General features: G+C 33.3%; 3 protein-coding genes across 5 annotated transcripts; all 3 read right to left on the bottom strand.

Moving 5' to 3' along the window:
- Positions 1–1,992: 1,992 nt before the first annotated feature.
- On the bottom strand, positions 1,993–6,253 carry LOC107414396 (protein FAR1-RELATED SEQUENCE 5). 3 transcript variants are annotated; one of them, XM_060819327.1, is made up of 5 exons: positions 6,006–6,250; positions 2,823–5,209; positions 2,560–2,712; positions 2,367–2,426; positions 1,993–2,268 (listed from the first exon to the last, which is right to left on the bottom strand). In XM_060819327.1, the coding sequence occupies exons 2-5, from the start codon at positions 5,169–5,171 to the stop codon at positions 2,167–2,169; spliced, it is 2,664 nt and encodes an 887-aa protein (XP_060675310.1). In that variant the 5' UTR covers positions 5,172–5,209; positions 6,006–6,250; the 3' UTR covers positions 1,993–2,166. The 3 variants fall into 3 exon arrangements, 2 of the variants coding, with proteins under 2 accessions (XP_060675310.1, XP_024927901.3); XM_025072133.3 differs by having other exon boundaries at positions 2,823–5,175; XR_009640133.1 differs by lacking the exon at positions 1,993–2,268 and having other exon boundaries at positions 2,560–2,726; positions 2,823–5,175; positions 6,006–6,253.
- A 2,537-nt stretch (positions 6,254–8,790) lies between these two features.
- Positions 8,791–9,503, bottom strand: LOC107414397 (protein MEN-8). The gene is made up of 2 exons (XM_016022511.4): positions 9,131–9,503; positions 8,791–9,014 (listed from the first exon to the last, which is right to left on the bottom strand). Exons 1-2 carry the CDS (start codon positions 9,417–9,419, stop codon positions 9,004–9,006), a joined length of 300 nt encoding a protein of 99 aa, XP_015877997.3. The 5' UTR covers positions 9,420–9,503; the 3' UTR covers positions 8,791–9,003.
- A 493-nt stretch (positions 9,504–9,996) lies between these two features.
- LOC107414401 (probable methyltransferase PMT16) lies at positions 9,997–13,777 on the bottom strand. Its single transcript, XM_048469508.2, has 6 exons — positions 12,805–13,777; positions 11,460–11,670; positions 11,060–11,357; positions 10,583–10,975; positions 10,420–10,497; positions 9,997–10,322 (listed from the first exon to the last, which is right to left on the bottom strand). The coding sequence occupies exons 1-6, from the start codon at positions 13,543–13,545 to the stop codon at positions 10,097–10,099; spliced, it is 1,947 nt and encodes a 648-aa protein (XP_048325465.2). The 5' UTR covers positions 13,546–13,777; the 3' UTR covers positions 9,997–10,096.
- Between the last annotated feature and the right edge of the window lie 1,958 nt (positions 13,778–15,735).

The following is a 15,735-nucleotide window of genomic DNA, read 5'->3' as shown; positions in this document are numbered from 1 at the left end:
TGTAGGGCTATGCAATTGTTGTTCCAAAAGTTGCAAAGCTAGGAAAAGCACAATCAATACCTGTTAACCATTTAGGATCAGACTTAATAATACATTTGAAAGCAATCAATTCATATCAACCATTTAGTATCCCAATAGTCTAGCATGTTCCCGTTGAATTCAACATGCAATATAAGATGTTGTATTTTCCTTTAATGCAAGCATACAACCATCCTTTAAATCCCTTGGATAGATAATAGAAATATGGTCCAACTTGAAACAGCTAGGATGCAGGTGGTGCTTGTAGTTTCTTTTTATGGAGGCATTTGTAAGTGTATCCCTGATTGTCATCACAGATACTTTCAATGTATGCCTTGTTGCTGCAAATTTTGAAATCGCAGCGTCGGAAAAAGCTCATGGACTACCTTGCTTGCAGGTCGTCCACATTCATGATGGAGAATGTAATCGTATTCCTTTTACTGTAAGCAGAAAATAATAGCAAAGCTCAAAACAAACACTGCTCTGATAGTGGTATGGAAGCATTAACAGGTGAGAACTATGAATAGTGTTTCTTTTTTTAATTATATGAATGAATTAAATTCAGTGCATGCTAAATTGCTTTAATGTATTCAATGCAAATATGAAAATGCCATAGATTCAATACATGTTATAAATTAAGTTGTATCCATGTATTCCGTTTTATTCTCCTAGGTGATATGGATATACATGTTTTCGGGCTGTATAATTTGCATTCCATTAGAAGATTACCAATCTTGTTATTAATACATATTTAATATGCAATAAATATTTGTTAATTTATGTTACTGCATACTAAATATGCCCTATTGAATACATAGGTGAGAGAAATTATTAGATTTGATAAAAAAAAAAATTCACATAATTTTAGTTAACTATAAGATTAAAAAAAAAAGAAAAAAAAAGAAAAAAAAATTATATCTGTATCAATGCTAATGTAAAATGTCAATCGTAGGATTATTTATCATACTGCTATGTTGTATGTATATCAAATCATTTATTTTCTTGTTGTCCACTCACATTTTTTAAATGCTATATAGAGGTTTTTATTTATTTATTTTTTATGGAAAGGATAATGTATTTAAAGCTGATAGTAGTTATAGGTATTCAATTTTAACTGGTTACCGTGAATCCTATCGAGAAAGAAAGAAAAACCTTAGCATGAACAGAGCAATTGGGAAGTATTCAGTTAAACGCTTCATCCAGTCTGCATGGATGGGTCTTCTGGTATAACGTGCATTAATTTTTTCTATCATCTGCAATAATAACAAAATTTTATACATATATATACATATATATATATATATTTTTTTTTTCATTACATATAACATTCTCTTAGCATAGCCCATGACAAAATCAGTTTATGGCTAAGCAAACCTTAAATTATACTCTGCTTTACTGGGGAATTATCTTGCAGTAAACAGTAAATAATTGCAGACGATCTTTAATTTGATACTTACTATTCATAATCTGTAAAATGAATTTGCATATTTTGCATTAACCGATGGTCGAAGAAGAACCATTCAAGATATCTATAAATTAAGTCCAAGGCAAATAAGAAAGGCTCAAATCCAATTTTTCAAAATAGTTGTTCCTTCTTTACATTTTCCAGCGGTCCTTCCTTCTTTGTAATAAGCCTATTGCACTTATGTGATTATATATTTATTAATTATATTGCTTTATGTTTCACTAATATACCCTAATTGGAGTGAATTTTTTTTGTTTTTCTTTTTGAAGTTTTTGTTTGACAGGTTTACCAAGAAATAACCTCAAGATGTCTGTGAGTTCTCATCCATGTAATCAGACTATCAGCAACAGCAAGTTAACTATAAGTGAAGCTTTCGAACATCTCTCCTCAGGCTAAGTGTATAAGCGGGGAAAGGAAGAAAATGGACACAGCAAGATAAAAATGAACGTGTCAATTTAACCATTTTTAGCTTTTGGTAAATAACCCACATCTATGTTGGATCCTTGGAATTGATAAAGCAGTGTGCATTAAAAAAAAAATTATATATAAACTAATGATTTCCTATCAAGAATGCCTCACCGTTTGATACACTTCTTTTTTAAGAGAAAAAAAATTATGCATTTGCCCCTGAACAGTGCATAACATACATAAATAAGAGAAAAATTGACCTCCCATATCTTCTTTCATTTATGCTCAAGATATGAAGTTTCAGAAGAAGATCTGTATCTGTGATCAAAAAGCAAGAATGAAGATGGATTTGGATTTTGGACATCTAGATCCATTGCCTACAGAGAAAAAGGTAAAAGACAGCAGATTAGCAGGGCAAACAGTTGTATTTTATATAAAAAAATGTTTCATCCAATTTGCTTATTCTTTTGATTACCTGCCTCAATTGCGTGGCGTTTGATACAGACTCCTGGTATGTATTATGGATTAATGGTTCCTGCATGATGAGTATTCTCTAGTCATATGCAACCATGCCTCATAATTTAGTACGAAAAGTGTGAACGAACAGTTACCTATATCATCATCCAAATAAATAAATAAATAAATAAATATATAAAATAAAGAGTTACCTGTAACAATTGAGATTGGCCAGGCGAGTCATGTTGGTTAGTGAAGAAGTTTGAGGGTTGGTACATGCTAGGATTATTTTGCTGGTCCAAGGCTAAATTAGGTTGTTGATACAGGCAATGAACCGCCTGGTTCGCTTCAAAATTGTACAAACCCTGTATCGATTCAACTATAAATAAACTTTAATACAATTAAAATGACCATTATATGTTATGAACATGATTGTTGTATGTTATAATCACAATGGAGTTGGGCAGAGTGTTACCTGGATCATGGAATTTCCTGCTGTGTCCTGATTTGAAACATAAACTGGTGGAGAACTAGAAATACAGGTGATGGTACTCTGTGGAGGTGCTTCTACGTTCTGAATTCTTTCTGTAGGAGAGCCTTCTTCATTTACATTGATCAGCTGACCTCTATCAAGGATAGTTTGTCCTTTTAGTTTTATTCTGTTGTCATCCTGATCCTCAATAGCATTTTCGTCAAGAAAAATCTCTGTATTCTCACACTCAGAAGCATTTGCACCAGTACTGCTTGAGGTAACAGCTTGAGCTTCGTCAGGTTTTAGTTTCAAGATTTTCTCTACACCTTCCATCAATTCATCAAGTTGTCTTGAAGCAAATAGAAATGCTTCATCAGACTCTGAAGCCTTGGCTGATAACAAGAGAATTCTATGGCATAAATCCTTGTAACGGCTTGCCATGATCAACTTAGGGTTATCATGCATTGGGAACTTATTGCTCTCTCCCATGCTTCCTAACCTTGCATCTTTTCTCCATCTCTTCAAGACATATCTGGATGGAAGCACCTTAATATTTCTCTGATCAAGTACTTTCAGTGCATGGCTACATAAAAAACCAACATATTCAAAGTTCTTACAACTGCATATAACTGTATCATCCAAAGAATTGAATGTAACAGAATGTTCTCGAGTTTTCCCAAATGTGTTAACTTTGTACTCAAACAATGATCCATCCTCACCGCACTGGTTAACAACAATATTCAAACATTTCTCATATCCTTGTTGAAATATTTCAAATGCCCTTAGGGTGTAAAGGTCACTTGCATGCTTTAATAAAACCACATTACCCATTAGTCTTGGCATACATCTGTTCATCTCAGCACTAGCTTCTATTTCTTTGTACCGCTGTTCATCTAGGACCCTTTCAAAATGGTTAAAAAATTGAAGCGCATCAAGGTCACAGTTTAGGTAATCTCTCAATTCATCAAACAAACGTTCACCTAGATGTGAACCTTTCATGTCAACAAAATGGGTATTCCTGCCGTATACCACAGCCCATTTCTCTCGTTCTCTAAACATCCATTTCATCCACTCATTTTGTTGAAGACTATATCTATTCAGCATGTCTTCCCAAGCATGAATGAAATCCTCCTCATCCTTGTGATCATAAATACAGCTCCTTAAATCATTGGCAAAAGATTCTGTATCTTTTACTACATGGCTTAGGTGTTTGAGAGTATTCTCATACATCTGCCATACACATATTCGAAGGTCTGCCTCTGGCAAAACTGAATTGATTGCCTCAACAATCGTTGCATCATGATCAGTAAGTATGACCTTTGGCTTCTTTCCTGACATTGCCTCTAAGAAAGTTCGAAATAGCCACTTAAAAGATCCAATGGTCTCATCATATAAAAGTGCAGCAGCAAAGATCACCACTTGTTTGTGATGATTAACTCCTATAAACTGTACAAATGGTAGAAAATCCTTCTTTGTTTTGCAAACTGTGTCCAAACAAATCACGTCCCCAAAATGACCATAGTCTGATACCATGTTATCATCTGCCCAAAATATGCCACTCACCTTATCATTAATATCAACCTCTAATGCATAAAAGAATAATGGGTTTTCAAAGTGCTGTCTTTGAAAATAATGCATCAAACGTCCTGCCTCTCCCTCTTTCATATCTTGAGTCCTTTCAGTAGGAAGATGATTATCATAATCAAGGGAAAAATGATCAAGAGAATCCCGAACTCTGAACCATCTATTCATTGATTCAAATGCTGATTTTGACTGTGGTCCCAATTCTTCTGAGGAGTCAGCTTCTGCAGCTTGCTCTATTCCTAATTCTTTTCGCAGCGGTAAAGTTTGGGCATTACTTAGATCTACATTGTCATGATTATGCTGCGACTCAAAATGTGTGATGCAGTATTTACCATCTGCTTGACGAGTGATGATCATATGCGCTAAGCAACCGGTTCTTGTTTCCTTCCGATGTTTCTTCACATTAAGATCTCTTTTGTCTTTACGCCGATAACCCTCCTTAGAACAGGTGAACTTCCGAGATACCACCTGACCATGCACCTTACTCCTATTTACCCAGTCTTTCCTAACACTAAAACCCACCAATCTGGCATATTTGTTGTAGAATTTGTATGCATGCTCATCAGATTCAAACTCTGTACCAATATTCAAAACTGCATCTATACTGTCTTCATTTTTTGAGGAAAGAATTGACTGAGCACCATTAGCATGGACAACTTTTGGGCTCCGACAGTCCTGCTCTACATTCAAGTCCAACTTATTTGATGCTTTAAGGTGGACATCCATGCTTTCATGAAGACTCTCAAAGTCATCATCATCCCTATCCATCACCCTTCATTACAAGCAATGCCACCAAACCATCAAAACTTTTGAAAGAAAAGAAACTATTCAAAAACTGCACTCTAACAAAAAAAAATAAAAAAATAAAAAAATATAAAAATATAAAAAAAACTGGCGTCGTCCAAGAAAAACAGTATAAATTAATATCATCAAAAATGATTATTTTAAAATAATTTCATATATTCATATCATGAAACTTCCATCTGCTGAAGTGGCCATAGTTGATTGCATTTACTAAATTTAATAGAAGCTAGTATAAAAATTAAAGTGGCAAAGCGCCGAGTCGGTTACAAGTGGCAAAATTTATACGGACAACAGAACGCGCCAATTCTTGTCTGAAAGGGCAACATATATAAGTGACATTGTTCATGCACTTTTAACCCATAAAAGAAGTCGACCGAAAAAAGAAGAGTGACTATCACTATTTTAAATAGCTTCATTTCAATTCTTTATCTTTCTAAAGAACCCACTTTTACCTTCTTAATTCAACACCCAAACGTCACAAACAAACAACGTGAAAGCTATATGCTTATAAAAAAAATTTATAAAAAAAAAAAAAAAAAAAAAACAGATTTTTCTCAATCAAAACTTAAAAAAGCAAAATGCCTCTCAGAAATACAAGCTGAAATGCTATTAGCTTAGGTAACACTGTTCAAATTCCACATACAAGCAGCTATTTTGAAGCCAAGCACTTGGGATACAACATGAGAATGCAAAGCCAAATAATCCAAAAAGGAAAAATTAAAACTTGAGCTACAAAACCCAAAAAAACATTAAGAAAAACTGAAACACACTGCTATTTAGCAAGAACGAGTACAGTACCTGACACGTTTAAATTAGGGTTTCAGCTCAGAGCTTGTAATTGTAATCATGGGAGCTTAGTGTTGGTGATCTTCGAGGATTATAAGGAAGAGAGTGACAAGATGAGAGCAACGCTTCTGGGTTGAGTTCGTTGTGTTATGGGAAAATATGGGGGACTAGAGTAATCACCAAAAGGTTGCGGTGCTTAAACGCAGTTATGAAGAATTTTGGGGCCGTCAGTGTAATTTGCCCAAAGCTTCAAACTATTTTTTTGGCAGGTATTTTCAAATTTTCTTTTGAAGTTTTCCTTAATTTTTTTTAATTATTGGACTAATATTATTCTTACAACCTTATTATCCACTATGCAAATTATTAATATATATATATATATTATCCGTTAATATTATTATCTCTTGAAAATGCAAAAAGGATTAAAAAAAACAAGGAAAAAAAAAACCAAAAAGGAAAAAGATAATTTCACGGTGATAATTTTATCTGCTATGTTATTTAATTTTAATATCTCAACTTTGTTCATAATTCAGATCATTTTTTTTTTTAAATATTCTTGTTTGTGGAACGGATCTTAAACCAGGGTGAACATAGATAATTCTTAAATTTATGCTTATATTTAAATTTTAAGATTTTTTTTCATAAAAGTACCCTTCGAATTTTTAGATTTTTTATAAATTATATTTTAAATTTTATATTCACCATCTATTTTGTCTAAATTTATAGGTTATTTGCATTAATATTCCCGATCATAGTTCTGTCCAATTTTGGACATTAAATATCACATTATTTGTACATCGCCTGTTAATTCATGGGTAAAATTGTTATTTTATCATCATCTTTTTATGCTTAGTATTTTTTTAAAAAAAATTAAATTTAAAAAATTTAAAAAATTTTGATTTTTTTTCTGGATTCCCCCCCCATCCCCCCCCCCCCCCCCCCCCCCCCCCCCCTATTTTGTAGGTTTTTATTTTTTATATTTTTTCTTAAATACCCATAAAGTTTGATTAAAAAAGAAAAGAAAAGAAAATACCCCATAAATCGTACAACACAAAAGTATAACAAGAGACGGGATAGACAAACAACAGAAATATAAAATCATATATTGGATAAGATCATCCAAACGGAATCCCAAACAAAAATTAAAATAAAGCAAAGCTCCCCCCCCAAAAAAAAAAAAAAAGAAAAAAAAGAAAAGAAAAGAAGACAATAGGGTCTACAATTGACTCAATAAAATCACATACCACATCTCGACCCAAAAAAAAATTAGCATTGAAACTAACATAAAGTCAGAAAATGTAAAAACCATTCCAAACATGTAGATAAATTCTCCAAATAAAATATTGTCAAAAAATTTCCAAAAGAAAAACAAAAATATGAATAATATGTTTGAGAAAAATGAAACTTCAGTTAAGGAAAAAAAAAAAGTACCCAATAGATCAAAACACCAAAGCCATAAACTCTTAAAAAACACCAAAAAAAACAAAAAAACAATTTTCTTGAATTCTTGAATTTTCCAGTAGAAGCATCGTTCTCGACAATGTACGTCCACCTCTGGCTATTAATTTCCTCAAAACAAATTAGCCTTAAACTGGACCCAACAAACTTATCCTCAAGCAATCAAAGCTTCCATGGCCACGCCACCTGTGAATTGTCCACCGCAGGTTAGATCCATCCGTCCATTGCCTCAAGATCGTACCCCACAGCTTCCTCACCCACAACCTCTTTTGATTGACATTGACTTTGTTGATGAAATTAAGACTTATAATTTTATTTTATTTTTTAACAAATTAAACTATAAAAAAAAAAAAAAAACCTTAAAATGCTAAGAGGATGAATATGACGATGAATGGCATCATTCCTATTTCTAAGTTAATGGACCAAGTACAAGTCATGTGATATTCAATGTCTAAAACTAAATGAAATCAAAATTGTAAGATATCGCTGCAAATAATCTTTAAGTTTAAAAGGCATAAATAGTAAATTTAAAGTTTAAAGTGCAATTTGCAAAAACTTAAAAATTCAAAAGGCATTGCTGTAAAAAATTCTAAATTTATGAATTAGGAATATGAAGCTTGATTTTTATTTGACATAAAATGTCATACATAGCATTACCTGTTCCTTAACACTATTCTATTTGCTATGATTGCATAAATTAAAGGGAAAAAAAATAGAAAAAGAAATTATGAGATCAAATTTTGATAAGCAACTTTAAGGCAAAGCCATTATAATTAGAAGTTGGCAAGATTAATTGGTTAGCATCTCTACTTGACGTCACTTTAATGTACATTCACAATTTCATCCATGATTGTTATACTTTCAATCTTAATTTAAAAAGTGAATCTCCTACGTTGTTTGGTAACGTATTTAGTTTTTTTTTTCTTTTTTTTTTCTTTTATTATGTACAGTTTGTTTATTTTAATAGTTTATTAATATTGATTTATGATAATTGGACATCTCTATTAGCTATAAAAAAAATAATAAAAAGTAAAACACCACTTAAAATTATATTAGTTTTTTTCTTTATCTTTTTTTATATTTGTAATTAATTTATGTGTCTAATCAATTTCAATTACCATTAAACAAACTATAGATAGTTTGAAAAAATAAAAAATAAAAAACAAAAATTGAATAAGTTAACAAACAAAACTTAATTAATCTAATTAAATTTTCTTATTCATGTCATTTATTTTATTATATTATAACCATCACCAAAGTCATGCAGGTGGAGTATAACTTTTATTATATATGTGATTTTGTATTGTGCAATTACTTCCAAGTCAAATAATACTTCAAATATCATTAGAAACTGCTCATACTATATTCCTCATCAAGGACAATTACATATCCTTATTATTGGTCTGTAACTTTAAGCTCTCATTGCACGCTGATTAGAGAGCATCCGACTCAAAAGGAAAAAGAAAAAGAAAATGAAAAGTAAACTAGCAAACAAAATGACACAACTTCAGCGTTATTTGGCGAGCAGTACCACATCACAGTTGATGATGCATCAGTCTGTATCTGAAAAGTGAAATATTCAAAATCAAAATACATCAGAAAAAAGCTGAAATAATTGGAGCAGAAAAGTTGAAAAAATAAAAAGAAAAACACGTGGCAAAACAAAAACAAACACAAACCACAAGAGGCAGAAGGGATATTGCAGCGGGAGGGAAGTTGGGAAGCAATCCGGAGAGTGCTGCAGAGACAGTCATGTTCAACTGATTGCAGTGCACCACAGCATTCAGAGCTTGGGTTGCCATTGTTTCCAGGCACCACAAATGGTGCACATACATTTAGGTTCGAAAGCTCGGAGGAGCAACTCCGCCTTTGGGCACCACTCTGAGTTTGCACCATCAGTGCAACCAGCAATAGCAGCAGAGCAGCTTGGGAGGTCAGACACACAAAAGACTTGATGAAAGAAGCCATGGCTAGTATAATATATGTTAATTGTGGATCTTTGGCGCTTGTTATAGATATTTTGTGATTGTTTATGGTTCATTCACTTGGTTTTTGGGTGCTTTTATACTGTAGCTGTGGAAGAAAAAGTGAGTTTTTGCATGAGTTTCCTAACTAGAAGTTTAGGTAGATGAGGCATTTTTCAAGAGATGGAACCAGATCACATACTTTATACTGGTAAATAACCACAAATTCTCACAAACCCAAATGGCCACTCCTCACATATAAAGTAACTTAAAATTTCTTAAAGTCGCGAACAACTTTTTTTTTTAAAAGATTTATCTCAATCATCTTTACTTGAAACCAAATTCAACATTAGAAGGTTAATTAATCCCGCCTATTTCTATGGAAAAAATGTCACAAAATAGTTTTAAACTTGAATTTGCTTTCACAATGCTAGTGAGATTAAGGGACAAGGGAGAGGTCTAGAGAACTTTCTGGCCAATTGATCCAATTATTATTTGTGAAAAAACATGGGAAAGAAAATTCTATTTCCAATTGATCAAATTTCTGAATGGGGGATAAGGGTCACCTGAAAACTAAATGCTTTAAACAATTCAGAAGAAAGAATGACTAGAGTATTGATTATGTAAAAGGGGGAAAAAAATTGTGAACATAAATCTGATCCAAAATGAAAAAAAGTAAAGCTAGGAAGAAGTATCGGCAGGAGCAGTCCAATATTTCTTGACTGCAAATAGAAGTTTCTCCCTCTCAAGAGGTCCATCTTCATGGTCAACAATTTGACTATCCCACTCCATTCCATCAATCATCTTCTTGATCTTTACCACAGTATCAACATCATCTCTGAAGATTACACTCCCCTCTGGCCTCAAAATTCTATCCATCTCTAGCAAAATATCTTCCATTTCGCATCTGTTAAGCTCGAACAATATATCAAACAATCATTAGCAACTTGTTAAAACACTCCAAGACTATAACATGGACTTGGCCACTAGATTAAACTTTTTACCTATCTTTGTAGAGGGTAAACACTGAATCTGCATGAATCAGATCGTAAGTTCTTGGATAAGTAGACATTGCTTCGCACCTGGTATTCAAACCAACAAATTAAATACAAGATTCAAACTTTAAAACCATCAAGGAAAACAGAACAAGACAGAATCAGAATTTACCAATTCTGATAAGTTCCAATCAAACCCCGTTCGTAAATAACTCCAAGTGTGTTAACCTTGGCATCCACAGGGACCACATTCATAACCCACACAGGATCACCAACAAGAGCAGCAGCAAATCCACCCAAGAAAGCATTCATGTCCAAAAGATTTCGGTACCTCCCAGGTTTCCCAAGCTGGTTGTTCACTGATTTATAATAGGATACCCTCTTCTTCCACAGTTCCAAGTCTTGTTTGAAAGCTTCGGCATTGACACCTTTCACAGTTCCGCTACTAATCCTTGGTGGGATTGAGTTTAGCCTGGCAGGCCATTTTGCCAATTCCCCACCAGCAATTTCATGGTTGTTTGAAACCTCAGGCAATGGGGTCAAACAGGTCTCCATATTCGTATACCTGCGGAGTGAATGATGAGTGATTTACACTAGATTTAAGTGAATTCGAAAAAAGTGAAAAAAAAAAAAAAAAGGCGATACAAACCAAGCTTTATCAGGATCTTGAGCAGGGCAAAAAGGAGGATTCTGAGCGAGTTTGCGATTGACTTTGCAGCCCAAATGGTTAGTTGGTTTTTGCCAAATTGCAATGTCACCCTTCTCCACCAATTTTTTCCAACATAGGCTTTTAGCAACGTTCTCAATGGTAGTCTGCTCTGCGTTCAGATCATCCTTTGTTCTCTCCCAACCCTTCCAATATTTCTTCCAGTGAATTGGTGGACCAGAAAGAATCCAATATCCACCGGGACGAAGAACTCGATCAACTTCGATCAGAAAAATCCCATCTTTACGTGCACCATAAGAAAAATACAAGCATGAGTAAAGCTGCAATCAAAATTGAATGAAATTGAAAATGGTGGAAAATTTTGATGAATAAGTTGTTGTACCGTATAGACCCCAGGGAATAAGGCAGCGGGAGCAATGTGCCATGTCAAAGGCTCTGGAAGGGTAAGGAAGTCTTTTCGATGCGAGGACTCCGATGAGGGCAGGGACACCTCGTTCCAGTGCAAACTGAACCTGGGCTTCATGTGTGTCCCTTGGTGCAAACGACACTGCTAGGATGTCTCGGGACAATAGATATGCTCCCCAACTGGCCACCTACTCACCGCAACGTTTGCCAAAAAAACAATAAGCATTAATTTTCATAACCCCCCATTTTATTTAATTGGTAAATAATTAGCTTTGCATAGAAGAGTATATACGCCTCCTAAGATTAGCTTAGAGACTTATGGTTTTTTTTTTATTTTTTATTTTTTTATTATTGTTTGGGTATTTAGACTTCTGGTTTACTGTTAATAGTATTATTAAAAGATTGATTTCATCACTAGGAAGGTGATGAAGGGTACCACCTTCCCAGGAAGATCTAAAATAACATAAACATAAATACTCGGGTTTAATTGTCCTTTGTGGGTTTTTTTTTTTTTAAATTTAAAAGAAAATAATAATAAAAAATCGACAGTCTATTGGTTTGGTAAATAAAGGCTTCAAATTGATCCAGGTCAACCGCTGACTTTTGTACAGCATCAGATTGGATCTAACATATGGTACAAACACATGGGCATGGAAGAATTAAGCCTACCAATCCTAGCATTACCAAAAGCCTTGTCCTAGCTTAAGTCTGCACCCTCCAATTTTGTGATTCATGCTGGCCATACCAAAACATGATGATCTGGTCATTGACAAGAAAGTGGTGCCCACTTTCACTTAATGTTTATCTAAATAACTGCCACGTGTCAAATCAAGAATGAATCGGGCGCCATGCAAGGTACTAGACAAATTTGACTAATTTCTTTAACGCGTACCCAATCATATCTCATATTACATATATTTTTTCTTTTGGGTAAAGTTTATAACGCTCATATAGAAACCGATCTCAATTTCAGATTTTTTCCAAACAACGGCTGATCCTCTTGCCTAAATTAACAGTGATACATTTCCATTTTGATTTTTTTTTCCTTTTAATTTATAAGCACATTTAAACATTCCAATACTAAAAAGTAAAAAATTTTACATTAGTACCAAATTTTATCTTAAACTCCTGTCATTTTTAATCCCCTTTGTACTCTTTCTATGCAGTGTATTGAAATTTAATGGCTGAAATTATAACATATCCTGTAACAATTTATTAATTTTTTTTCTTAATTAGAATATTAATTATAATAAGTGAAAACATTAAAGCTTTAAAAAAAAAAAAAAAAGGGGAGGAAAAAATGAAAGCTTTTAATAACTTACCCCACAACCAGTATCAATGGCGGTCCGAATAGAGCCATCTTTGAGATTGATCAGCTTCCCAATATCATCGATATACGCATCGGCACCATTAGGGAACATGGTCCCTCCTCCTGGAAACCTGAACCGTTCCCCTTCGTATCTAATCCAATTCTGAACCGCCTTCTCCACCGTCAATTCCTTGTGGGGCACGTTTGCATACCAAGCCAGATCTCTGCTCGCCGGCCACGCGAACGGGTTCTTGTACCCGTGAGGCGCCGGTACACGGCACTTCAACAGCTCCGCCTTTTCCGGGCAGTGCCTTTCTCTGTATATCAACCTATCCCTGCTGAACCTCAGAGATCTCTTGGCGTCCTCGCATGGCGTGTACTCGCTGTAACTCACATCACATCGAGGGAATGTTTTTCCGGTGTTGTTTCTTGTCTCGCCGGCGTATTCGAGGCTATGGTGGGATGAAAAATCTAAATTTTTTGTGGTGGTGGGGGTGGTGGTGGTGGTGTCGATTTTAACTGGGTTGCATGGGGCTGTCAGTTGGGGACTAGAATTTCTGGTGAATGCATCGATGGCTAGGCCACCGCCATGTTGCCAGAGACCAAAAGAGTAAGAAGCTATGCAAAGGAAAAGGACGACAGGCAAAGTGTAGATATTGGATTTTCGCCAAGGGAGGAAAGAGGAAGAGATTGAAGATTTAGAAGGCTTGGAGGTGGGATGATATGGAGGAGATGTAGAAGCTGAACCAGCCATTGGTTTGTTTTGTAATTTGGACTGGGACTGGGACTGGTACTTCTCCTATCTCTGAATTGTTTGAATATTTATGTGGGTTATTTGAGAATGAAGGAAGGTGGGATTAGAGGAAGGTTTGAAGAGAAATAGGTATTGGTTAAAGTTGGTCATGTGGGATGTTAGTGTTTTTGTATTAATTGTTTTTATGGAAGTGTAATTTGTACAAATTAATACTTTATATATGGCACATGAGATTAGAGAGAGAGAGAGAGAGAGATAAAATATTAATTTATTTTAATTAACCCCTTTTAACTTGTTTTTGAAATATTTTGAAAAATTATTTTTTTTATTTTTTGAAAGTGAGATATATTATTAATAATTAATATATGGTTTATCTTGTTTACAGAAAACGAGACCAGAACAGAATTCCTTAATTGCTTTACTGGCATGTTTATATTCGTTTTGTACATAATTTTTATGCTTTGAATCAGATATTAATTATGGGAAGCCTTGGAAAAATAAAATTTTAATTAAATATATTTAAGATGAGGGGGAAAAAAAAAAAAGGACATTTTGAAGGCATATTTGGGGGAATAATAGTATTTGACTGTTCATTTGAAAAGATTGTTTAGAAAATATAAACTTAATTCGATGAATGATTTTTCAATTCATATTGGATATGTCTCGGCAAAATAAATTAATATGACGATATACACAGTTGTATTCATTCACTTTTATAGAAACAAGTCGACTGTTCTCTCTCCTCCACTGACTTGAAGGTTGCTTCAAATTGCCCAATTGTCAATTTCCAAACTTAAACAAAAAGGAAAGTAAGTATTTCTTATGATAATAATTTCTTTATTTCCTTTTTGCCGTATGAGTAATCCTTTTCATGTTTATGTTCATTAACAAATCTATTTCCTATATTTTGAAATTTTACTTATTGATTCTAGAGGAGTACATAATCTAATCCGCGACTCCAAGATATCAAAACTATTTCTAGTAATCCTCTTGTATGAATTGGCAAAACTAGTGCTGTTTAAATAGCACTATATATTATTAAAAGCCAAAGGGATATATCTTGAATTCTCAAGCTCATGAATTTACAACTTTATAAATATGGACTGAAAAATATATTACCAAGTGGATAACCTTTATTTGACAAATAGTTTATATTAATGAAAATAATAGTTATATTACTAGTATATGTTCGATTTTATTTTCCGATCCAATGTTAATTACAAATTAAAATTTAGTTATAAGAAGACAATTCGAAATTTCCAAACGAAATGTAATAATTATAAGATTTAATTTAATTTAATTTAATTTATTTTTTACTCTTGTGCAATTGTATATTTGTATGAACCCAAAGTTTCAGTTTCTTGAATTTAATTTCAAAGTATAAATTTATTAAAGTACATTAATTAGAAGTCCCAACTCTTTTTTTCTTTTTTCAAACAATTAGAAGTGCCAACTAAATAGATAAAAGAAAAGGAAAAGTGGTGACATACCATGAAGCCGCTAGCATATGACCCCACGTGCAATTCGTAGACGGCATTAAAGAGCGACCATTTTTTTGCTATGAGACTTAACACATGCATTAAAAAATTTAAAAATTATTATTATGTATATATATATATTATCAAGTAGCAGACCAACTTAATTATTTGTATAAGTTTATTAGCGATCTATCACTAAAAAATTACTGATAGAATTAGTCTAACTGGTGCTATCTCCATATAAAATATAGATATCTTATTTGTTTTTTCATTAAAAAAGCATTTTTAATTGTTTATTGTCTTTTTTTATTTCCTCTCTTAATGTAAGCCAATTTCACGTATACAATCTCATTTAAGTTTGAAAATCACCTAACACGTACCATAAGTACGGTCTTGAAAAGCAAAATATCCACAAGTACTAATTAAAACGATACCAAAAAAGTAAAATAAACAAAGAATAAAGATTTTTTTTCTTTTTGCTTGAAAATAAAGAATAAAGATATACATATATATTTCTTTTGGTAAAATAAGTACTACCAATATAATACTTCAACAAAAAAAAGGTACTACCAATATAATAATTAAAGAGTATACAAGGAAAAAAGTATAATCATTTTCAGCACAGTGCTCGTTTGGCATGAAAAGCAATGGAAACACAGGTGGGTCCGAACAGGGAGTAGGTGGACCAATCTGTGCATAATCCCAAGGGACG

The sequence above is a fragment of the Ziziphus jujuba genome, chromosome 8, assembly GCF_031755915.1.
Source record: "Ziziphus jujuba cultivar Dongzao chromosome 8, ASM3175591v1".
In the NCBI taxonomy this organism is placed as follows: domain Eukaryota; kingdom Viridiplantae; phylum Streptophyta; class Magnoliopsida; order Rosales; family Rhamnaceae; genus Ziziphus; species Ziziphus jujuba.
Note: the sequence above shows the minus strand (reverse complement) of the source record. Positions and strands in the feature narration are given on the sequence as shown.

Coding starts and splice junctions, on each gene's coding strand:
- LOC107414396 (XM_060819327.1), bottom strand. CDS start 5,171: ATGGATAGGGATGATGATGACTTTGAGAGTCTTCATGAAAGCATGGAT. Junction 2,427..2,559: donor GCCAATCTCAATTGTTACAG/GTAACTCTTTAT, acceptor CTCATCATGCAG/GAACCATTAATCCATAATAC. Junction 2,269..2,366: donor ACGCCACGCAATTGAGGCAG/GTAATCAAAAGA, acceptor TTTTCTCTGTAG/GCAATGGATCTAGATGTCCA.
- LOC107414397 (XM_016022511.4), bottom strand. CDS start 9,419: ATGGCTTCTTTCATCAAGTCTTTTGTGTGTCTGACCTCCCAAGCTGCT.
- LOC107414401 (XM_048469508.2), bottom strand. CDS start 13,545: ATGGCTGGTTCAGCTTCTACATCTCCTCCATATCATCCCACCTCCAAG. Junction 10,976..11,059: donor CAAGATCCTGATAAAGCTTG/GTTTGTATCGCC, acceptor TTCACTCCGCAG/GTATACGAATATGGAGACCT. Junction 10,498..10,582: donor ATTGGAACTTATCAGAATTG/GTAAATTCTGAT, acceptor TTTGAATACCAG/GTGCGAAGCAATGTCTACTT.